At 44.4% G+C, this 23318-nt stretch overlaps 1 protein-coding gene across 2 annotated transcripts in view; it reads right to left on the bottom strand.

Annotated features, from left to right (window-relative positions):
• Ets98b (DNA-binding protein Ets98B) overlaps nucleotides 1-23318 on the bottom strand; it is a 32166-nt gene that overhangs the window by 7528 nt on the left and 1320 nt on the right. The window contains exons 1-4 of one of the 2 annotated variants that reach the window (XM_070666715.1): nucleotides 4544-5149; nucleotides 3683-4071; nucleotides 2888-3543; nucleotides 1476-1630 (exon numbers count right to left, since the gene is read on the bottom strand). In XM_070666715.1, coding sequence (XP_070522816.1) covers nucleotides 1476-1630; nucleotides 2888-3543; nucleotides 3683-4071 — 1200 coding nt within the window. In that variant the 5' untranslated portion in view covers nucleotides 4544-5149. Of the gene's footprint in view, nucleotides 1-1475; nucleotides 1631-2887; nucleotides 3544-3682; nucleotides 4072-4543; nucleotides 5150-23318 lie in introns of those variants that run through there. The other variant, XM_070666716.1, reaches the window with a different exon arrangement.

Genomic DNA, 23318 nt, shown 5'->3' with positions numbered 1-23318 from the left:
ACAGCCAGGATAAAGCGACAGGGGGATATTTATGCTAGGAGATTTTTAAGTTTCTCGTTAGCGGCTGTCGCCCAATATCGCCGATCGGCCTGAAAAAGGGAATTGGTTGACGAAAGGATATGGACGATTCGCAGTCGGAATTTTTAAGGGCCTTTTCCCCTGTAGCCGTATCTCTGACGCAAACGTATAACTTTCACGCGCCAGATGATTCTCGGGGGAATTCCAATCCTGTTACGTTATGTCGAAATCTTGGTCGGCGCGTATATTCCATTTATTCCTCGGGTATGGATTACGCGGAAGGAACGTAAACGCGCGTCGATTACCAGGAAACTCACTTTCACCGGCAACGAACGTTTCTCAAGTCCCACCTTGGGTTACCTGGCCAAAATGTATCGCGAACCTGCCCACGACGATCGTTACGGTAATAAAGGGCGAAGCTAAAATCTCATTCGCTAATTGCGCGATAACTTTTTCCTGGCTGTCAAACTTAAATTTAATTACCGTAATTTTACTGGAAGCGTAAATAACTTTTACCAATTCTCATTCATCGCATTCTTATATCAACAAGCTTTACTCTCGCTTATAAATGCTGATACTCGTTTTAATTAATCAAGGCTGCAAAAAGGCTTGAGATAAGCCAGTTAACTAATTTTAAGCGCGTAATTATCTAAATATTTTTAGATATGGAAATTGCGAGTAAAAGAGCAATTGTATAAGCGACAATTACCGCGATAAATCTATTGTAAATTTTCGCGTCGCGACAAGAGATAAATCCCGTGAAAAAAATTCAACGATATCAATGAGGCAGATAAGAATGCATTTTCTCAAGACTGTAGTATGACTTCATTATTGTTGCTAACATCATCGAGTATTCATACAGAAAGGATGTCATGCACAAAAAAAAAAAAACCCACGCGCAAAATTAAGTGCTGTTTTCTTCTCTCGCCGTCGCGTCAGACCTCTTTATATCGGCGTAAAATAAAAGCATTTCGAAAATCATGCCTTTGATTGATTCGTCGAAAGCACGTACGATCACCGACGGCGACGAGGTCGATCATCGCAGACGCGAGGCATTGCGTAACGGTACACGTCAAAGCCGCGAGTCGTGCATGCGGTTAACGCGAGGTGTGCGAGAAAATAAAAAGTCGGACATGATTAAATGTAAAAGTAAAGAATTAAAAAAAAAAAAGAAACACAGGACATTTTCCTTGCGATATGTCGAGCCACATTTTCATCAGTCGGAGATTAAACTGTCGAGTTAATGAAAAAAAATAATGAAAAAATGGTCGCTTGGTGCAAAAGAAAAGAAACAGAGTAAAATTATTCCTACGAAAGAAAGAAAAAAAAAAAAAAAAGTAAATAAAATAAATAAATAAACGGAAAAAGAAATGTTATAATTATTAATATAATTCTCCTATTTTCCTGCATTCCCGTTCCGATTAAAATGAAATAAACGAAAGTATCTTTGCGCTCACCTGAGGAGCTCTCTGGCAAAACTCCTCCTCCGTGAGGGAGGCCAGCGTCGCGCCGTCCACGTTGAAACTCTCCATCGGCACCGAGGGCAATTGCAGCTGCCGCCTGGCCCACTGCACCCAAGCCGCCACATCCGCCGCGCTCCAGCGTCTGGGCTCTGCAATTAAATTGCCGGAAATCTGACATTACTTTTCGCGGTCGTCAATCGAAATAAGCGCGGCCGTTTGAGGCCAGACATTTCGAGACCTCGATGTGAGGATCATAATTACGCGTGTACGTCAACTTTATAGAAAAAGTCGCAAAAATGTTACGGAACGTCGTGCGGAAGTGGCCGCGCGTATAAGCCCAGATGAATATTAGGAGCGAAAATTGTAAGGCGCAATTATATCGATGACGTGAATCTTCGTCAGCGCCATAATTTCGTAACTCCGCGTGAAAGCATGCCGACACGGCACGTTGGTAATTTATTTCAAGCGTGACATCATGATTCAAATTAATAGATGAACCAGTTGCACACGACGATGATAACGAAGACGACGTTGAAATTACAGCCCGCGGCAAGGTAACGAGAAGGTCTAACGGAACGAGGCTAGCCGATACTTAACCGAGAAAATCCAAGTGCGCGTCGGAATTTCTGATGGCTCGTTCGTAATCATGTCGTCCATACATCATCGAATGGCACGGAGTGAATTTCCACGCTATTTGATTACGAAGAGAAAGAGAGTTTACAGATAAAGGAGCGAGATACAAACGAATCTTAGGTTTTGCATCAAAATCACAATTCGTGGGAGAAGCTCGAGAGACAGATTCAGGAAAAAGATGCGCTCGATTTTTAGTACTTTTGTAAGTTACCCGACGACGAGCATTGCAACCTCTTACGTGATAAACGTGATCGATAATTGCTAACTCTTGCGAGTTACATTGTCGAGATAATCGCAATAAAAGATGTAATGATAAAACCTTGCATGGAAAACGCGGGAATAAATTTTACTCGATGATTACCGTAAGGTTGATAATGATAATAATTAACGCGCACGTGATTGCAGCCATTGTCACGGCGACTATTATAGAAATTCCGTGCTTATATAAGGATATACGCATTTACTCTCTATTATTTGCAATTAATCTCTAGAGAGATAATATCGATAATAATAATACGTATGATTTTATATTACACCTTTTATTAATGCAACGCTTTATTTCATTATCTGGCATTTATTATTGCGTATGGAAAAGAGGATCATTGTTTTTTTTTTTTTTTTTTTTTTTTTACATCTCAATAAATCAAATTAACTCGCACAAGTTTACGAAGACACTTAATTTTTTACAAGTTTTTTTAAAGCTACTTTTTTTTCATAAAGAAAAAAAAAAATTGTCAACTACGCGATCGTAGGTAGAAAAGAGCCGACTTTACCTGGGTGAATGCCGAGTGCCACGCAGGTGTTGTCAAAGTCTTTCTGCAGTTGCTGGATGGCCAGGCTGAGGACCGGCTCGAGCTGCTCGCGGGCGAGGTCGCCGACGCATTCTCCCGCTTCCATGTCTTCGACGAAGCCAGTGCCGACGCCGCCGAGATCGACGGGTCTTAGATTGTACTTCCTCTGGAAACTCGTGTCCCTCAGCACTTCCCGCAACAACTGATGATCGCTCTTCTGGCCGTCCTTGAAAAGCTCTTCCTCCTTTCGCAGAGGATTCGCGAGCTCTTCCCGCGATTCTCGCTCCACCTTGGGCTGGCTCGTCTTGGCGATTCCCGCCAGGTCCTTATGAAGAACCGTACCCTTGAAAAGAAGCTCGTGCAACGTCGAACCACCCTCAAAGTCGCTCGAGGGACTGGGCGAGGATGAAGAGGACAAAGAGGACGGCGACGAGCCGTTGCTGCTCGAAACGGATCGCGGTTCCTCTTTGAAAAGGATCTCCTTGAGCAACGGATGTCCCTGCACGCCAGCGTCCTCCTTTTTCGGCAGAAAATCGGCGTCGAGGCTGTTATAGATATCCTCCTCGCTTCGAGGCGGGGTACAAGGTACCGTGCAGTCGGTTGAGTCCTCGCGGTAACCCAAGCTCTCGGCTAAGAGTCTGTAATCATGCAAAAATTGCGATTCGATCCCCGTTACAAAACTAGGAATGGAGAGAACGACGGAACGCGATAAACAACAGAATCTTGGACGGTCTCTCGTGAAATTATACAACAATTAAATTGCCTATTGACATTTACCTGGATTCCTGAAGAATAGCCAATAGATCGAGGCTCTTCTCTCTTTTAACCGGCTGTTTAGCGGACGGTTCCGGGCTGGTGGGATAAAACTGGGCGCTCTGAGGGCTCCTGGGTACGTAGTAAGGGCTCGTCGGGTACCCCGGCGAGGATCCCTCGTGCGAGTAATTAGGAGACAACGGCAGCTCGCCGTTCGGATACGGCGGGCTCTGGGATGTCGTGGGTGATCCCGAACGCGGCGAGCGTGCCTCCTGCTTAATCTGCGAGGTCTTGAGGCAGGCCTGGCCGCCGGTCAGGCTATAATCGTCCGGCAAGAGGGACAGATCGAACTGAAAAGTGCTGTAGTCGAACGATGGTGAGTAGCCGGCCGCGGTCGGCACCGTTTGCGGCATCTGAAAAAAGAATCGAAGATCGTATAATACGTATCGTCATTCCGTACGATTAGCTTGCAAAAAAACAAAAGAAAAAAAAATAAAAATAAAAATAAAAATAAAAATAAAAAAAGAAACTAGAAAAGAGAAAGCGCTAAGACGCCCGCTGTCTGACGTGCGAGACGCGTTTCTCGCTGCCGTCGCGGCCAAGGCTAGATCGATCGGAGAATACCCACACGAGGGGCACTCCAACCGTAAGTGGCTAATGTTCGCAATTAGAGCGCGATTGTGGTTTTGTGGCGGTCTGGTCGACGGATCGTGCCTATGCGAACGCGTAACGCCGGCACCGGCCTCGGTAACGTTGCATAAGCAACGTGAAAGAGACGCGTCACGGAGTGAAAGAGGACTGCCGTGGCTATTCTTCGAAAAGCTCGTTTAATCACTCTACATTGTAACTGTCTCGTGAAATCGTTACATTAATCACGCGACTCACCCCGGTCCATAATTTTCGGGTTGCGCCATGGCTTCTCTCGATCTCGATCCGATAGTAAACGGATAACCGGCGCCGATACTTCTCTTTCAGGCGTTAGGACGTCTCTGCGATGCAGAAATAATTCCCACGTGAGATAGCGCGCAGCGGTAACGAGGAAGGTGAACCTCGACGACTGTTCGCGGGTGGATCGTAAAGTGCACGGCGGCCGTACGCGTTATAAACCAAGAGAGAAAGAAGGCAATAAACCCGGCCGCCTTTTGTAGCGCCGTTCCTCATATCGATCTACGCGCGAAAGCGAAAACCGCGCCGATGTATCCGCGAATGGAACACTTTCCCCGAGACCCGTTTATCTTTCAGCGTGTTTATTGCCCGTCGTGCGTTTGACTTGGCGTCAGTTTGTTACGTTCCGCGAGTCGCTCACGGCGATCGTATTGCCCTGTTCGTCTGCGGCTCGGGACGATGCGACTGTTTCGAGACCTAACGATATAACTGAGGGGATTAAGAAACGAGTACGACCTTGGACAAAAAAAAAAAAAATAAAAACAAAAAATTACCGCTAATTACGCGGGGCTAGACTTTACCCGTCGGCAACGTCATAAATAGGACTTGTAAAAAAGATCCACCGAATCTGAGAAGGGCGGACCGTCAGCGCGTCCACTAGACGTTTCCGCGTTCCCCAGCGAGAGTGGAAGTTGATTCTCGAAAGCTGGGGAAGATCAGGCGCGAGTTTCGGGTTCCAGATCGACTTATCCTCGCGGCGAAGTAAACGTCGGGGAGATGCTGGCGTCGAGAGACGAAACGCCCGCCCCGCCCCTCGGCGGACCCGGGGTGGTGCACCTTAAGGGCCCATTTATCTCTACGTGTGTTTATTGCCCGTCGTGTGTTTGACCTCGCATCAGTTTGTTACGCTTTGTAAGCCCATTACAGCGTTCCCAGTGCATCTTCCCTCGCGCTCAGGCGGGGTCGCATCTGACATTTTGACGTAGTGCCCCGCAAAGGTCGACGCGAAATAAACGATTATGCCCACAGACACAGGCGCGGGCTCTCAGACAACGTAGAGACACAATACCCTCTCCCACTTTGATTGCACGAACACGAAGAACGTGAACGCACGTGTACGCGAGCGCAACGGATGGGAGCACCAAAGAGAGATACGAGCGTGCACGGCAAAAGCGTCCTGCTTATTCTCTCCTGGAGCCTCTCGAAAGGCCCCGCGAGGAGAAAGAGAATGTTTATCTATATACTGATGGAATCTAAGAACGATGCTCTCGGCGGAACCTTCCCGTACTTGGCGCGCGAGACCACGAAGACTCTGGCGCGAGAGCTAGCCGTGAAAATATTCGCCTTTCGGAAAAACGCCCAGAGTCGACGCCTTCAGCCGAACGTGAATCGTTAATATTTATACTACAAAGTATACCTACCCGGAGATCTTTGCCCGCGTGAGAAACAAGCCGATCAGAGAATTCTACCTTCGTCGCGGGGTATCACAAAGTGTAATTAATTCCGATATACTCGAGGAAGTTTTGGAAAATGCAATTGTCTCCGGCTGATAATTCGCCTGCGTGGTCAAACGCACGAGAACGGTGCTCCTATGGAGCACCATTTAATGGCTCTCCTTGAGTTTCGCTGCCTCCCTCTCGAGACTTTCGCAAAGACAAGCCATTGACGTCACGGCGTTCGACTAATCGCTTGGTGCAGCTGCATTCTCTCCTTCCGCGCGCAAAACCCCGGGATTCCACTGGAGTCACGGGCCGCAACAGCCACGGGGCGACCTCATAATTTTCGAGAGACGGTCGTCCTGTTTAAACACCGTTATTTATTCGCAACTACACGCCGGCACGCGGTATCCCGTCACCGTCTTTTCCCCTCGTCGCAACGCGCAAATCGAGCTCTTCCACGGAAATAATTCCTCCGAAATGTGTGTCTCGGCCTTTTTTTTTTCGTAACAAAATTAAAAACCCCCCAAAAAAAAGTCACACGCCGCTAATATATCGCCTTTGCGACTACGAGATATATATATGTATATGTATAATAGTTACAAGTTATAACGAATACTTTTTCTTTTTTATTTTTTACTTTGAATCAACACACGTTACGACTGTTGTGATATATTATGTCATTTTGTTGTTAACCACGAGAAGACGAGTTTGTCGTTGTGAGATGCCTGGCATCGGGTGCGATAACGCGCGCGAGTTATCGGCCACGCATGGTTTCGTAATACGTTTCGAGTTTTCACGATCTCATCGGACTTTGAACGTGCACGGTGACATTTTGAGCGAGAAATCGCGACCTTCGATAACACTATGACCACGAAATGAGACGCGAGATGTTCTTCTCCAGACGCGGTTTTCGTTCGTATCCCGTAAAAATCTTCTTCTTGCCGTCTATCGAGTCACACCGGTGGAACGCATATTTTAATATGCATTCCACGTTCGCGATAAAAAAGAAAAAAAAAGAAAAAAGGAAAGGTGAAAAGTTACGAGACGGTCATAAAAACGGGAGTGTCTAAAATATATTTATATATATTAAAAAAATTGCGCTTATTTTGTCTATATTTGTATGAATTGTTACGAAAAATTTTTTATCTTTATGTAAAAAATATATAATTACGATCTCACTTTCTAATTTCAATCTAATAATAAATCTGATTTCGGATGCCTCATAAACAACTCTTTTAATCCCGTGTAACTGATTTAGTTCTTATCTTTTTGCAAATTTACTCTAATGAAGAAATATGAAGAGATATCTTTATTTTAATTGACACGACTGCGTCTTTGTTTTCGCTATATGAGATCTGCCGGGCAATTAAAACGGCCATTCCGTCGTACCTGATATTCTTGATAATTACCTCATCCGCGGTCACCCCGCCTCATAATGTAGTTATTAACGCGCAGCGTGAAAACGTAAAGAGACGAGGCCTTCACCATTGCAATCCCGAAATTTTTCGTCATTGGATTTTTCGGATTCGGTAAGGGAGGTCAACCACATAATACAACTTTTTGTCGTGCATAAGGCGTTTTTCTGAAAGTGTAACAAATTCGAACGTGTTTTTTCTTTTTTTGTTTCTTTTTTTTCCCTACAAAAAAAAAAAAAAACCATCTCGAAATTCGCCATCGAAAAGGCATCTGTTATTAAACTATAACACGGTAGAAATGAGACACTCTGTATACAGATCCACAGATACACATGTATTCGTATACGCGAGATATATCTTTATCCGCATCATCACGTCGGTTTACGAGTCGGAATATTTATGAGAGGAATTTCCTCCCGAATTACCATCATTGTGACAAGGCGCGATGTGCGAGCGGCCAATCGCGCGACCGGTATTCTTCCACCTTGCCAGGGCGTTTATTTCGCTCGGGCGTTCGTGCGTCGTGCAATTAATTCCACTAACGCTAAATGCGGCAAACCGATGTCAGCCGCCTCAACCTGAACGCGGGAATTGCGGCTCGCGTGCGTCATCATATCGCTGAATTACTCTAGAAACCCAATTTCCAGTTCGCCGCCCATTCAAACTTGGTCTCGGTCCGGGATCGCGCTGTTACACGGCCGCTCTCGGCCATTAAAATTAAACGCTTATATAAAATTAATAAGCAAAGACGTAAAACGGCGCTTCCGCTGTTCGCTCGCTCCGCGGAGAACGCTAGTCGGCTTCGAAGAAAAACAACGCCCGTATCGCAAATCGTTTACAATACGAGAGACTAGATAAGAATGATCTTTCAGCGAACTTTCTCGCTCGGCTTCGATCAATTGTAATCGATTTGATATTACAGTTTCGCAGCCTTGTTCTCCTTTATGAATTCTACTTACGAAGGATCAAAAAGAAGCGTATGCATATTCATTGCTCGTTCGCACGCGGAGAAATCAGCGGTGGTTATAATCGCACGGCACAAGTGTCGAGGATTACTCACGTATTCCTCGAACGGAGATGCAGGAAGTATTTTTGCGGCTGATTTCTATGCATTATTAGTGCAACAGTAAGACAACGGAGCGCCTCGGTACCCTCGAGTCTCATCTGCATAATTTTTTCTTTTTCTTTTTTTTTTTTTTCTCCCGGATTAATCGCCGCCGCCTGTGCCCGCGGGTGCGCGTGAGTGTGCGTATGCGTCGTCATAAAGCCGCATTAAAATAGTATCGCAGCATCTTGACGCGAGATATAAACATTACGAGTGAGTAGTAGGTTTTCCCACTTCAATTCCGTACACTTGACTCGCCTCCCGATTACATCTTTCTACTTAGGCACCTTCCATTACATTGTCATTAAATCTTAATCAAGCGTCAAAGCGGCGACTTTAAATCGCGCATACATTTAGCGCGATGTTTGCCCTCGCGCACTTTCTATCGAACTTTTATGAATCTTTCGTTTCAAGGGTCTTTTCTTTTTTTTTCTGCGACTTTTTTGCGAACGAATGCATCCTTGAAATTTTTCATTTATCTATCCACCGTACCGCGTATTCTCTCACATTTCTTTTTCGCCGTGCAGTTAGGATCGAAATTATTTTCTCGTTTCACGGCCCGCGTAAAATCCTACCTTTAGATACGTTACCTTAATTATGTCCCATACGCCTCAAGGCCGAAGCATTTAATCTCGATAGAAAAAAAAAAAAGGTCCCTATTACAAATTAAGTGCAATCTCGACGCGAGAAGATTATTTCTTCGCGGTCGCGCGGTTATTCGCGTAATCAATTATCCATCTTGCGAGCGACGAACAAATAGGAAAAATGATAACGATCGCTCGTTTAACTTACAACCGTTCGCGGCTATATTTCACAGATTATGACAAACCCCGGACATTCCGTACAGCGTTTTTTTTTTTTTTTTTTTTTTTTTTTTTTTAACGAGTTGATTAAATTCTTTGATATTTCTATTTATTCGTTTAATGAATAAATTCCATAAGCATAAAAATTATTATTTTTAGCGTTTGTATAAAAGATTCGGCAAGCGATTCTCCTTGAATTTTCAACTACACCTTAAAACGTGAAAATCTAAGCTTACATATTTAGAGAGCAGGTATCGCCGGACGTAATTTTTTTTTTTTTTAATTAGAATACAATTAAATCAGTGAAGATACATACGAGGCGCGGGCGTAAAGTGTAGAGGAAGCCGTGTTTAAAAACCAGGTAATGCGCCAAGAAAGCGTGTAATAATCAATATATCAGCGGTAAGAGCAGATGCGCGCGGCGTAACGGCGTACAGTCGTTGTTCGCGTAACACTCGAGTGCGGAAATTACAAGGCGTGTGCAATGCCTCGCTTGCACGGCGATAATGCGCGTAACGTACAGTCCGAAGGACCCGTGCGGAAACGCAGCGACTAGCCGCGAGTGGACGTTGCGTTTCGCGCGGCGACAAAGCGCAACCCCTTCCCGACGGGGTTACTTTATCGCCACGCGTTGGGTAAACGACGGCATCGCGGACACTAATGACCGAACTCTCTCGCCGCGTTTCCTCCATTCTCGTGCCTCGCCGTTAAATTCAGCGCTTTATCTCGGGATAACAGCGTTTCCCTTGTCGCGCGAGATACTCGCGGCGCACCACTGCGAGGCTCGGCGTTGCTTACTCGAGGGAGAGATCTGCCTTCGTGTCGACTATCGGGAGAGACACGGTCTTAAAGCGGTTTGAAAGCCCGCTTGTTCCCTTTCGTCTTTTTTGTATTTTGTTTTAATTTTTTTTTTTTTTTTTTACGTGAAATTATATTTCCGCGAACGTAATCTTTACAATTTTTGTCACGCAAGTAAAATTTCTAAACACGCGGACAGAGTTATTTGGCAGGATTAGTTGTGGAAACGGATTCGTGGTTGATAATTGTCGACTAATTTGCGCTCTAGGTGATTTCTTGACGAGGCTTCTGACGAGGAAAGAGAGAGAGAGAGAGAGAGAGAGAGAGAGAGAGAGAGAGAGAGAGAGAGAGAGAGAGAGAGAGAGAGAGAGAGAGAGAGATCGTGCAGTAGGAAAAAGCGGAAGATCGAGTAGGTAGTTCAGGAACGGTCAGCGAGGCAAGACAAATAAATAGGCAGCCGCGCGATAGCGTAAATAGTAACATAATACCGCATAATGGGGGCATAACGCGCCACAGTAATGCCGTCGGTGCATCACCGTGAAGAAGTTATGGCAGGTCGGCTTTTGTCCAGCGCGAGCGCGCTTTAAAGTAGCGTTATTAAGCGCCTCGCAAGCGTCTTGGATTCCCCCAACGAGATCGCGTCCTAGGGCACTATCCTACGTCCGGATAATCCAACGAGGATCGTAAATTCGCGTCCGGGAACCGCAAGCGTCCCGCTGCACAGGGACCTTCTTCTTCTCCTCGACTTCACTCGAGAAGACTACAGATTTCAAACATCACGTTTATTTCGCGAGATAAATTCGCAAATGTCGGCTTCGTTTGTTCCCTTATCCCGCTCGTCTTTCTATCTCTCAGGTTTATTAATATTTATTTCAGCGTACCGCAAAAAAATATTTTCTACAACTATTTCCCTCTAAATTCATCAACACATACAAAAAAATGTAGAAAAAAAAAAAAAAAAATTTTTAATAGATAAATTTAATTAAAATTTTGATAAGAAAATATAAAAGTTCATATCTCATTAATAATGAGTCCTGCACTGTTTCTTTTTCGTTGCTATTTTTACAACAGCGTATTGCTTTATTAATAATCTCGGTAACCCTACTTGTTTACTTTAATATAATTATCAATTTTATCCTCTATTTATAATCACAGGCCTCTGGCTCCGGCCAGAAGTTTAATTTTGAATTGCAAGAGTTCGATATATCAAAGGACACTAACAAAGGAGTATTGGAGCGAAGATAAGTAATACAGCTGATCGATAGCCGAAGAAGCCAACGGGACACGGCGTGTCACGCAGAGATTTATGTAACAATCGTATGATAATTTTATGGGAAAAATTTGTTGAAACGTCTCTCCCTCGAGTGCTCTCTCACGACCGTTAATCGACTCTCGTTAATAATTGCCTCATTATTGCGCATCGTTGCTCCGCCCGTAGTCGATATATCGACGGTGTACGCTATTAATAACACTTTACCGCCCACGCATCGCCCTCGCGGCTACAATGTCTTACACGCATGTGTGCCCACTTCACACGTGCACGTTTCACGGCGTGTTACAGCGGGCGTTACGACTGTGAAAAATTCGCGCCAGGTTTCGCGCAATCGAGCGCTTCGATTGCGCACGCGAAAGACATTCAGAGCGGCGTTTCTCTTCCTCGGGTCCGAGGAAATTTAACGCGTGGGCAAACGTTTCTCCACGATAATCCAAGCTCGCCGTAAAATTGCCCTAGAGTTGTTTTCGTAAAATTAGCGACACGTGAAAAAAGAAGCTCATTTTTTTTTTTTCGGCATTTACATATTATCCATGGAGTTTGCGCTTGTCGTAGATTTCAACGGTTAACAAGATGCAAAAAGAAAAGTTACGTAATTGTTTCGTACACCGCATAAAGCGACTTCGCGGCATTGCTGCGTAATAAGTGAGTGATTTCGACAGACAAGCTTCCGTGTTCGAAGCCGTCCCTTGTCGCTCGTGACGCAGGACCTTGCGCCGCTTTTAGATTAGCCGTGTAAAAAAAAAAAAAAAAAATAGAGAAAAAGAAAGAAAGAACACTATAGTTTAATTTATGGGCCGTTCTCCGAGTGTCGATCGATCGCAAGATTGATCGGTAAAAAAATCAAACGTAAAATCTCAGAGTTATTTTCTGAGCTCTGATAAAGGGTCACGAATGTCGAATCTATTCTTCGGAACTATGATTTTATCTCGCCTCTTTGAAATATTGTAAGGTTGTTTAATTTCTTTTTTGTACGCCATGTAATACGTATCTTTTTTTACAAAATTAAATGTGTTAAATTACGCAACTCAAAAACTGAGGATCCCTTTTTTTTTTTTTTTTTTATTAAAGATAGTTTATATTCATAGCGAGTATTGTCAAAAATTTAATAAACCTTCAGAGAACGTAGCGGAACAAATAAAATCGTTTCCCAGTGGAATGCGCAAGTGAATACCAAACGGAGGTACGTCATCGATTCGATAGAGATTGAGAGACCCGTTTCCTAACTCGTAAATTTCTAATTTTTTCGCTCCCTCTCCTCCCGTGATTTGACATTCCGGGGACGATATCTCTAGCGCAAAACTAACATTCGGTCGTTCATCAAAATGTATCGTTACACGTGTTCCATATTCGACCGAAGGGTCGCCATCGAGTGATAGTTGGGAGATTTTTTGCCCGTCGAAATTACATCGACGTTGTTTTTTTGCCTTCACTTTACTCGGTTCCTTTAGCTCGCTTCGCAGCATCGCGGGCGAGACGAGGACGGCGATAGGAAGTTGCCCATCATGCAGGACCACGATTTGGAAAACCCGAAGTGACCGACCTTGAAGGCTGCCGGTCCACTCCACCGGCACGGGAGAGGACCGGCCACCTCTCTTCGACATGTGGCGAGCCGAGATAATCTGCAACCCGTGAAAGGGAACGGCGCGACGAAAAAGACGGAGAGAGAATGAGGAAGAGGCTGAGGCGGGATGAGAGGGGTTACACCTTCGGTTGTAAGGCGACTGTGAATAGCTCGGTGGGTTAATATAAACCGCCGTGACAAGAAATACAAAGGGAAGAGCAGGAGAAGGACGTCGCGGATAAATTAATTGATAATACCCAACACCCATTGCGGCTAAGAAAAAAAAAAAAAAAAAATACAAGCAACTTGGTGTAAATTTCATACTCTAAATTAAAACCACGTCGTTTTGTCTAACTATAGCGAAGATAATCTCGTTACGATTCGATGCTCTTTTACGATTTATTACATTCATGAGAGAACGGATAAGAGATCTCGACCCCAGACGTCGAATGGGGGAAGGAGAGCTTAGCAGTGAACTAGTTAATCACTCGAAACGCATCGAATTTTTTTTCTTTTCCTTTTTATCACGCAAGTAGCATTCCATACGCGCGCTCCACGACGCCGATCAAACCGTTATGACATAATTTAATCGTTAATAGGCAGCGATCCGAAGCGAGGCGAGAACGAGCAAAAGCCCTCGAGGGGCGAATATCCGCGCTACATAGAATAACGACGATAATGACGATAATTACGGGAATCTCTCCTGCTCTCTCTCTCTCTCTCTCTTCGGGTCTCTGCGCTTTATCGCGATGGATGGCAAAACCCAACGGTACATTGGCTGCCCGATGCAGTCCGGAAATGCAGTCTATGTTCTCTCCCGATCGTATCGGACGTGCGACATGACAGCAATAAATACTTCTTTGCACTTTTTTCTTCAGCCGTACAGTTTATTGCGCCTTCTAAACATTGCATTACGTTATAGCTAAACAAATATCTAAATACGCACGGAATAGCTGTAAGAACGTTTGCTCTGCACCCGAGTACACATTTAGCATTATAAAAGATTTTAATTCATAGGTATTATCGGAAAATATTTGCCGATCGCTCGCGGTGTAACGATAAAATAAATCTTTAACGATAAAGTAATGATTGTCGTAAAGATAGGTATTTGGCGAATCACAGGTATATAAAATTAAGAGATAAATCTCGCATCTAACAATTAATAAAAAGAAAATAAAAGCGACTTGTGTTTGTGGCGGAATCGCAAGACAGAATTCTTCCTCCAAAAAGCTACGCGGATAAAACTATCGAATCGCATTTCACAACCGCCATGCCGGTAACATTCGCGGCATATATTATGCGCATGCTAACTTATGTTTAATTCAGCGGTGCGGAGCGTGGCTCGCATACGCGAAGGAATCGGCGAATGCGGTAAGATCGAGCGTAGATTCATCGAGTCGGGAGAAGAGACTCTTGGGTGCCCTCCTCGAAAAAAAAAAGAGGAGGAAACAAACAAACGATAAGTACTTACGACGAGTTAAAAATAAAGCGTTAATAATTTCTAGGAAAAGAATTAATATCGAGCGAACCATGTCTATCTACCTAAGAGGTGTTTAAGGAAATCACATGCGGAGAAAAGAGCAACAATTATGCGCGCAAAAACGAGAATACCTTCGGTGACTTGCAGCTTAAAAATAAAAGAGATTTAAGTGGACCGAGTAATTAAAAGAAAATAAAATTAAACCAGCCATTAACTCCATCGTGTTATCACGGATATTTCATCGCGAGTGAGCGACTATAAAGATAAAGATCTCCCGCGCGCTTTAAAACGCTTCATTTTTTTTTTTCTCGCAGGTATAATTAGTCTACGCGATATAACTTGGTCGGTCAGATTTGGATAAGCTGGATCATTCGCAGCCCTGCTTCGCTACTTGAATCGTGAAATAGCGAGAACGGAGACGCGGGGGAGAGCAGGAAGAGAAAAAGGACTGCTATCGAATAAGTGCATTCGCAAAGGCGCACTACTTCTTGGAAGCCTAGAAAGCCTCTCGCGTAGGAGTTGCACAGTTTTCTTGTTCGCTACCCACGTAACTATACCATTGTCATATCCTCGGCCGAAGTGAACGAGAAGCGGATTATATCACGCGCACAATACGTCCGCGACGAAGGAGCGTATATTTTCTCATATTTATTTCCGTGGACATATATCTCAAACTAGGGTAAAAGGTGCTAATCGTATATGTTGGACTCTCGCCGCCGCGTTCAAGTCTCACGATCAATCTTTCTGATCGATCGTGAGAAACAAAGAGGATTCTTAGAAAAAAATAAATGAGAAATGCGTTAACAATCAATTCGTATAACCGCAGCATCCTTTTCACAAACTCAATCGGTTTTCCGGTCATATTTTTTTTTATATTAATATCAGCCAAACAATTTTTTGAATTTCGATGCAATTAAATGGCTTTTCGACATCTTCTTTAAAACGTTCGAAATTGTCTATATTCACATGTACCATATAAAACGTTCCGAAAGTAAGACCAAACGGCAAAATACAGATTGCTGCGGTAATTTTCATCTCTTCGCGAATGTCCAACTTCTTACGGCGATCAAAATTCTGTAACGCCCCCGTAATATATACGTAAGAGGCGTGTTATCGCTTTTCAGGATAGTATACGCCACATAACGAGAGTAGGATTCTCGTGCTACGTCTACGGTATACGCAGCAGAGAAACGACCGCGCGTACGAGCGACGCGGGGGCGAGTAAAATCGGGGAAAAAGAAAAAAAAAATAAAAAAGGAGTACGTCATCGATACTTCCTGTAGAAGACATAACGTTGCCGTGTTTACGACGCGTAGCGACACGGTAATTCGCATCCGTAAGTGCATCCCCGGGCGCGTCCCGCATTCTATGAAATCACCGGTTGTAACGCGGTTTTATCGAGACATCGTTCGCGAAATGACGGCGCAAAATTGACGAGCTTGCCACGTCGAGGACGCGCGCGCGGGTATATTTCCTCTTTTTCAGAAAATCCACGCTTTAGCTTTACCGCGCCTTGCACTGAAATGTGCGTTCGATGGCCCTGCTTGCGTTTTACCATTTCGAAATTAAGGATTCCTAACGAAACGTCACCCCATTGTCCAAAGCGTCCTTCGACGTTTATTCCAGGGAGAGGCGACCTGATCGCGTGAAAAATTCTTCGTCACGGTGGCGAAATTCTGACGACGGGGTCTCGCGCGCGAAATTTGCGGCGAAAGAACTCCGGGTGGCGTTCCAAGAACGACCGCGTCTGATGGCTATTCTCGCGATGCAATACCGAACGAGCTCTCTCTTTCTTCTTCTTCTTGCCCTCTTTCTCCATACACGACCATACGCGACGATTGTCCTCGCGGTATCCCCGAGGCATTATAATGGATTCGAGCTAAGGGCACATATTGAGATATCAGGACGCGGCCGTGTACCGGTAATGGCCTCCCTCCCGTTCTGAGAATCCGCCTCCGTGTGTTTGCGCCAGATAGAATACGCACGTTACCGTCATTCTCTCACCGCGTCCATACCATTTGTTACCATCGATCAACGATCCTTTTCCACTGCTCTCTTTTTTTTTATTATTATTATTTTTTTTTTTAATATCTTGGCTATGATCGGAAAAAGAAAAGCGCGAAATTGTCACGTGTAATAATGTAAAACCTAAATAGTTTAATTAATTTAATGTATCGATAAAAAGAAAAAAAAAAAAAAAAGAAGTAACGATTAAAAAATTCAATCTGCGAATCTAAAATGAAGCGCGGGACAGTTTCGCGGGTAATGGGTCGCGTTTTAATCCTAATTACCCGTCCTCTTTTTGTCTTCCGATTCTCATTTGAAGTAATGAACTCTAAATCATTACCGCATTTCGTAACGGCGGCACTCGCCGCAAAAGTATTATCGTTAAAGTGCGTTCCCTTACCTTCCCACCCCCGGCTTCTCTCCTCTCCGACTTTTGTGCGAAGCATTTCTTGTGCGCTACGCGCAGTCGACGTTGAATGAAGCTCGTCAAAGTCAGACGGCCGCGTCGCACATGAGATACCGTTGCACGCGAATGCCCCGCCGCTGGTTCACGCATAATTTTACACGATGGAGTTTCATTCTCTCTGACGTCAAGATTGCTGACCCAAGCATCTACGAGGCAGGGGGTATATATCGCAACATCGGAGATGGCGGATCTTCCTGATTTCTCATTGTATATCGCGAAGCTTCTCGCACACGTTCCGCGAAGCACGCTAAATTTTGCTAAACCCTGTCTTCTCACCGCGTATTAAGAAACTGACTTTTTTTTTTTTTTTTCCTCCATCTCTTCAGATTATCGCGACGTAACGCTTCGCGAGATTTTATTAGCGACCAGTTTCAGATAACAGGCGTTTCGGAAAAGGGGCTCGCACTTTCGCACTTGTAGCAATTAGCCGTCCGTCGTAACTGTCGATCGTACACGTTTGTTCCATTTCCGTCGCAAAAAGCAAACGCGCGGGTGTACAATGAGAAGCAGATATGGCATTTGCCGCGGCGACGGCGGTTAGCGTATGAAACCCAGTTAGTAGTTAACCTCCCACGAGAACTAAGGTCTCGCTACTTTCTCCCCCGTCTTCTTCATCACTTTAGGCCCTTTAGGCCCGGCTCAGGGGGTGGAAATCGATTTGTCGCGTCATACGCTAACCACCGACGCCGCGGCAAATGCCATATCTGCCTCTGAAGGGTACAGTGAATTTTCTGATATCGTACGCGCAAACGACGCTCATAAAGAGCCAGGACTGCGACGGTAAAGTGCAGCTTAGGAGAAATGGAAAACGGTCACGAGTGCGCGCAGCATCGGGTATCGTAAATCACTATCGATCCATTCTATTCAAATGAAACTCGTGTTCTCCCTCTCGGCCGAATGCTCCTCTCGCGCTCTTGTTGCCTCTGCGAACCCTCCCGGTATCTTAAGAATATCTTCTTTTGCCTCGGAATCGCATTGTTAATGAGATATAAAGAAAACTTATACTTGAAACTGTTCCTACCTTTTGCATAAATATTTCTGCACACGAGACCAAAATACATTAATATATATCTTGAGCTCCCGCAATTCATAATATATAATATATAAAATCTCCCCGCGCATTTTAGAATCGTCCGCGACTACTTACGCTACATTATTAAGAAACGGTATCTCCCAATCTATTTGTTCGAATCCTGTTAAATAAAACTGGCGTTATAAAAAGTTGAGCGTCGTCGTCATCGCGGACCTAATATGTTGAGCCTCTTGCAGTTCAAGTTACATTATTGAAGAATTTTTAAACCTCGTTCTCTCTTCAAAGTATGAACAGAATTAGCGTAATTCTATTTAATTTCCCGGGGGTGGAATCGCGGGGATGACCTCTCCCTCGTTATGCTTCAACCTGCGCGAAGATACAGCGACAGAGAAAAAGAAAGGAAGGCAGAAGGAAAGAGAGGAGGAATACGGTGAGGGGGACGTCGAAAACTCGTTCATTAAACGCATATAGTGGCTTGCTCCGTATGTAGGCAACTCGCGCGGACAGAAGAAACAGAGAAGCGGTCTAACGGTAAAGTCACGTACCGAAGAAACTCGGTTGCCGCAGCGGTTACCCGCGTACGTACATACATACATACATACATACATACATACATACATACATACATACATACATACATACGTACACGTGAGATCACGTAGCCACGCGTAAATACCACGGCGTACGCAGCATAACCGAGGCGAATTGGAAGAAAGCGCGATTACGCCTCTAAACGATCGAAGGGAGCCGCAAATTAAGACTCGACGGAAAATTTCCTTCCTACGTGCGCGGTAAACGGGATTCGGAATTAAATGCGAATCAACGCATTAACGACGCTTGACATTTTCCAATTTGGATAAAGAAAAAGAAGTGACGAGTGCTCCATCGGACAGCTGCCGCAAAACTTAATTTCTACGTAATGTTGTAATTTGTAGAATAATAATCTTTTTCTTTTCCTTTTATGTGAAATGTTACAAGTAAATATAATTTCATGCGGTATTATTTAATTAAATTGTTGAATTAATAAATGCAAATAAAACTTAAATTTTAGTAATCAATTATAAGCAATTGCGTTTTTGTAATTGATATCTGTATAATTTTTTTTTTTTTTTTTTTTTTTTTTATTCGTCATAATTTGTAAAAACAGAAACGAAAAGTTAAATTAAGAAGGCGCATAGATTTTCAAGAGATCGCGAGTGTGTGCAAAAAAAAAAAAAAAAAAAAAAAAAAGGCAACGTTTATTTCACCGCGGATAAAAAAAACAATAGCGACTGTGAGAGGAGCGACTATAAATGAAGTCGTTGAAGAAATGTCGTCTTGTATCAATGAAAAAGTTGATAGTTGGCATCGTATTATTTTATTTCCTCTGTTAGGAATAGGACGTATCACAAAGTAATAGACTCCTACGTAATGTGCTTAGAATGTAGCAATCGACTTGGGACTTGTTTTTGCGTATGTTATGACATTTCCAATCTCTGATCAGCGCTTTACCGACGGAAAAGAAGTTAAAGACGACAAATTACCCTGATGAATAACCTCGGATTAAATTTAGCCGCGCCAGATGGAGAACCGATAGAACTTGGCGCAACGTCGTAGTATCGTCAAGTCAGGTAGCAAAATTCCGCCGAGATCAGCCTACGGACAGCCGAACCCTAGTCAAAGTAGACGCGCGTCGACCGGTGACTTTCGTCCGCGGGTACACGTTAAATTGCACGGGACGTAATTCGCGATGCGTTCGCGAGATCTAACTGGAACGCGCGCCGTAACGCGACCGCTACTTTATTGTTTTCTTCTCCGTTAATCGACTGACAGCTCGGTATCGTACCTCTTCGATTCTCGCGAACGTCTTCGCACACGCGCCGCTCCGCGACCCCCGTTACGATCAGCCGGGGGGATCGCCGTGATATATCGGACACGCTTTACCTCCTCCCTTGTGATTTTCCGTATACAGTTAATCCCGCGCGTCTTGCTCTCGCACGGTGTCGGCATTAACCGTAAAACGCCGGGAACATCGTCAGCGACGTCGAAGGCGCGCTGCGCGAACGTGCGAAGCCTTCCAACGCGAGAAACACGTAACGTATCTCCCATTCGGCCGTGTCCTTGGGTGTCGCAGGCTGACACGACGCTTGTAATTTATGACATTGTAATTTATGCGCCGACAGAACTCGTCGCGCGATTTTCGGGGGACTCTATCGCGGATCTTCTTGTCTAAAGTCGTTAGAAACTCTCGAAAGAGAGAAAAGAAGAAACTTTATTTTTTTTTTTTGTTAATAACAACGAAAATAATTGCGCGATAATTAAGTATTTCGCAGGCGACTCGGCGTACACGTAGACGGCAAACGTTTCGTTCAAACGGCAAGACAAAGGATATCAAAGTGTACCTAATGATTATCGTAAATATCGCGTTAGATCGACGCGACGCGACGCAAACCTAGGTTGCAACATGCATAGCGTACGTCGGAGGAGGAGAAGCAAATCCCAGGACCACTTTGGGATCTTGCATAAGAGTCGAATTAATTATTCGCAGAATTTCATTATAGGCCGTAAGAAAGTAAACTTGCTGACGCCATCGGCGAACAGAACTGTTTCTAATAATGAGAACTGAGCGAGGCTCATAACGGTGAGAGGTAAGAGGACGGATTTTTACCTACGGCAATTCGTACGACGGTTATTTATTCACGTGTCGGTCGGGGGAATTTGCGGATACCGGTCTCGTGGGGGTATAACGTTTCTTATGATAAATCGTGGGAACTCGCACGTGGCATTTCTCAAAGAAACGCTTTCCTTTTTCATTTTTATCAATCTTTTTCTTTCTTTCTTTCTTTCTTTATGCGGGAGCGCGTGAGTTGCGCGAGCTCGCTTTCTCGATGGGAACCGCGAGGTATCGAAGGGGGCGATCGACCTTTGAAACCGCCTTTCGAAAATCCCAAGTACTCTCTCGCTTCGCTTTACCTTGCCCTGCTCCCGCCTCGCCTCTCCAAGGAGATTCGACCTCGCTCGATTTACCTCGCGCGGTACGGGTAAACGCAGCAAACCGGAGAAAGAGCCATTTGCGATTTGCGTCAGTAACGGCCACCCACGTGCACAAGCGCCGCCGAACGCTGATTAATGTCCTCGATTTCGAAGCCCGGGATCGGATCGATCCTAGATCGTAGATCGCGGGCGCCAACACGCAACCCGACGTCGCTCTCGCCGAGGTTGTCGGCTGATGTTGCGCAACCCGCGACTTATGCTCCGCTTGCGTTAGCGATATCGACGACCTTTCGTGTCCCTTAAGTACGAGAGAACGGTACCCCTGCCTGCGCGTTATCGCGAGCCGAGCTCGCACAACACCGCGTAACCCTCCGACGGATATCGCGGGAGATAGAAAACTTTTTTTTTTACGGAGACGACGTCATCCCTGAGCGACGGGAAAGTAGGTGCACGGGGGTTGGTCTGTATCGCGTTAAGGGTTATTATTACTTCGCGATAACTAAACGTTCACATTTACGCGCGTTACGTCAACTTTTTTTAAAAATCAAATGCAGGCTGCAAAGTCAAAAGCACGCAAAATAAAAAATGTAAAGAAGCACGAAGAGAGAACGAGATGTCGCAGTTCCACGACAACTAAGAGGGTCGCTTTGATCCACAAATAAATCGATTTAATTCACTCACGAAAATGTCCTACCTTGCGTTTTAACGATCAAAGACGCGCGGGACCACCTTCAACTCTGACGTACAATAAATAGCGAAATTTTTGTCGCAATAAATACCAACAACCACTTTAGCTTAAAAGAAAAGAAAAAGAAAGGAAAAAAAAAAAAAATGAAAAAACTTGACGTTTAACGTTTCCCATTTAATTTATGTACTATCGATAAGTATAGGAACAGAAATATCTCCGTGAATAGCTTTACGTGTCATATATTATCTATAACTTTTCTCTCGCAACACATGCAATACACGGAACAGCCTAGAGAGCCTTTAACAGCGATAACAAGAATGGTATTTTTCACGTGAATTTATTTCAACAAGTCGCCATTTTTTTTCCTCCTCGCAACTTTCAACATTAAATACCACGTACGCGGAGTCGAAACCTGAACCCGAATCGCGCTCGGATCTCATATCAGGTAAAATTCAGGTAAAACGTCGCGGACGTGAGCGAACGGGCGATCAAGTCGAAGGTCGTAACCGTTGTGGTTTAAAATCAGAGCAGATCTTCGCGAAGTGACATTCAGTTTGTGAGTTTCGTGACGTTGACAAAGAGAGAAGGAAGGCGAAAAAAAGAAAGAGAGAGAGAGAGAGAGAGAGAGAGAGAGAGAGAGAGAGAAGTCGAAACCGTAAAAGTCGGTGCGGTGGAAACGAGTCTGGTGCAATTACTATACGAGGCCTGGCTATCCTCGGACCAGGAACGAACGGCCAACCACGCCCTCGCTAATGCGAGCCTGTGCGAGACAGGATTTCGAATCGGCTCGGCAAGGACGCCTGCTACATACAATGCACCCGCGACACACAAAGACCGGCTACTGACATTTTTTAATTACACGCTGTTTACGCGAGCGGGGCTCGGGTCGCCAGCGGCGTCCCAATATTGCCTCGGCTATCGCTAACAATAAGTTTCGCACGATACGAGCGCGTGCCTATCCGTATCGGCGACCGAAAACTCTTACGATAACCTGGACAAAGGCTAAAATGCGGCTCCGATCGTAGAATCGAAACGAAAAGTTCGAACGCGTCTACTAGCCAACGGTATACTCGCCGAGAAATTTCGCGGGCGATGGAAACGGCGAGAAAGGTGAATTTTCCGCCGGTCGGAGAAGCGATATTTAATAAAAGCAATTTACTATATTTCTATATCCCTCGAAAAGTGTCGCATACATGGCAATTGATTTTAGACAAATAAAGATTTTACATATAAATAAATTATCGCCCGCGGGCACTGATAATGGTCAACATACAATCAATTTACGCGAAAAGTCAAGTTCAGTTATCGAAGAAAGGCGTTAAAAAAAAAAAAAAAAAAAAAAAAAATTATTTAACCGTTCGTATCAGCTACGTTTTGCGCCGTGCTCTCGTGAGCATATCACGAGAGATATACTCTCCTCGCGACGATCTCACGAAACCTTTCCATCATTATAATTAGCTCGCTTGTTTTCAAGTAACGTGTGGTAAAAATGACAAGTCGATTGCCGCGAAATAATCGCCTATTACTTACTAAATTGTGGAGTAATGATTAAAAAAAAAAAAAAGTATAATAAGCCCGAAGGGTAGTTCATTTACGTAATGCATATTAATAATTTCTGTTAATTTGCGTATCGTGCGCGATATTAATATGTAACATTAAGTCAATAATAATCACTTCTCGTATAAGCTTATTACGTTACTCGATGTTCAATTTTAATGGTACTGTCGGATA

The sequence above is a fragment of the Cardiocondyla obscurior genome, linkage group LG15 (assembly GCF_019399895.1).
Source record: "Cardiocondyla obscurior isolate alpha-2009 linkage group LG15, Cobs3.1, whole genome shotgun sequence".
NCBI lineage: Eukaryota > Metazoa > Arthropoda > Insecta > Hymenoptera > Formicidae > Cardiocondyla > Cardiocondyla obscurior.
The sequence above is the reverse complement of the archived record's forward strand: the minus strand, read 5'-3'. Positions and strand labels throughout refer to the sequence as shown.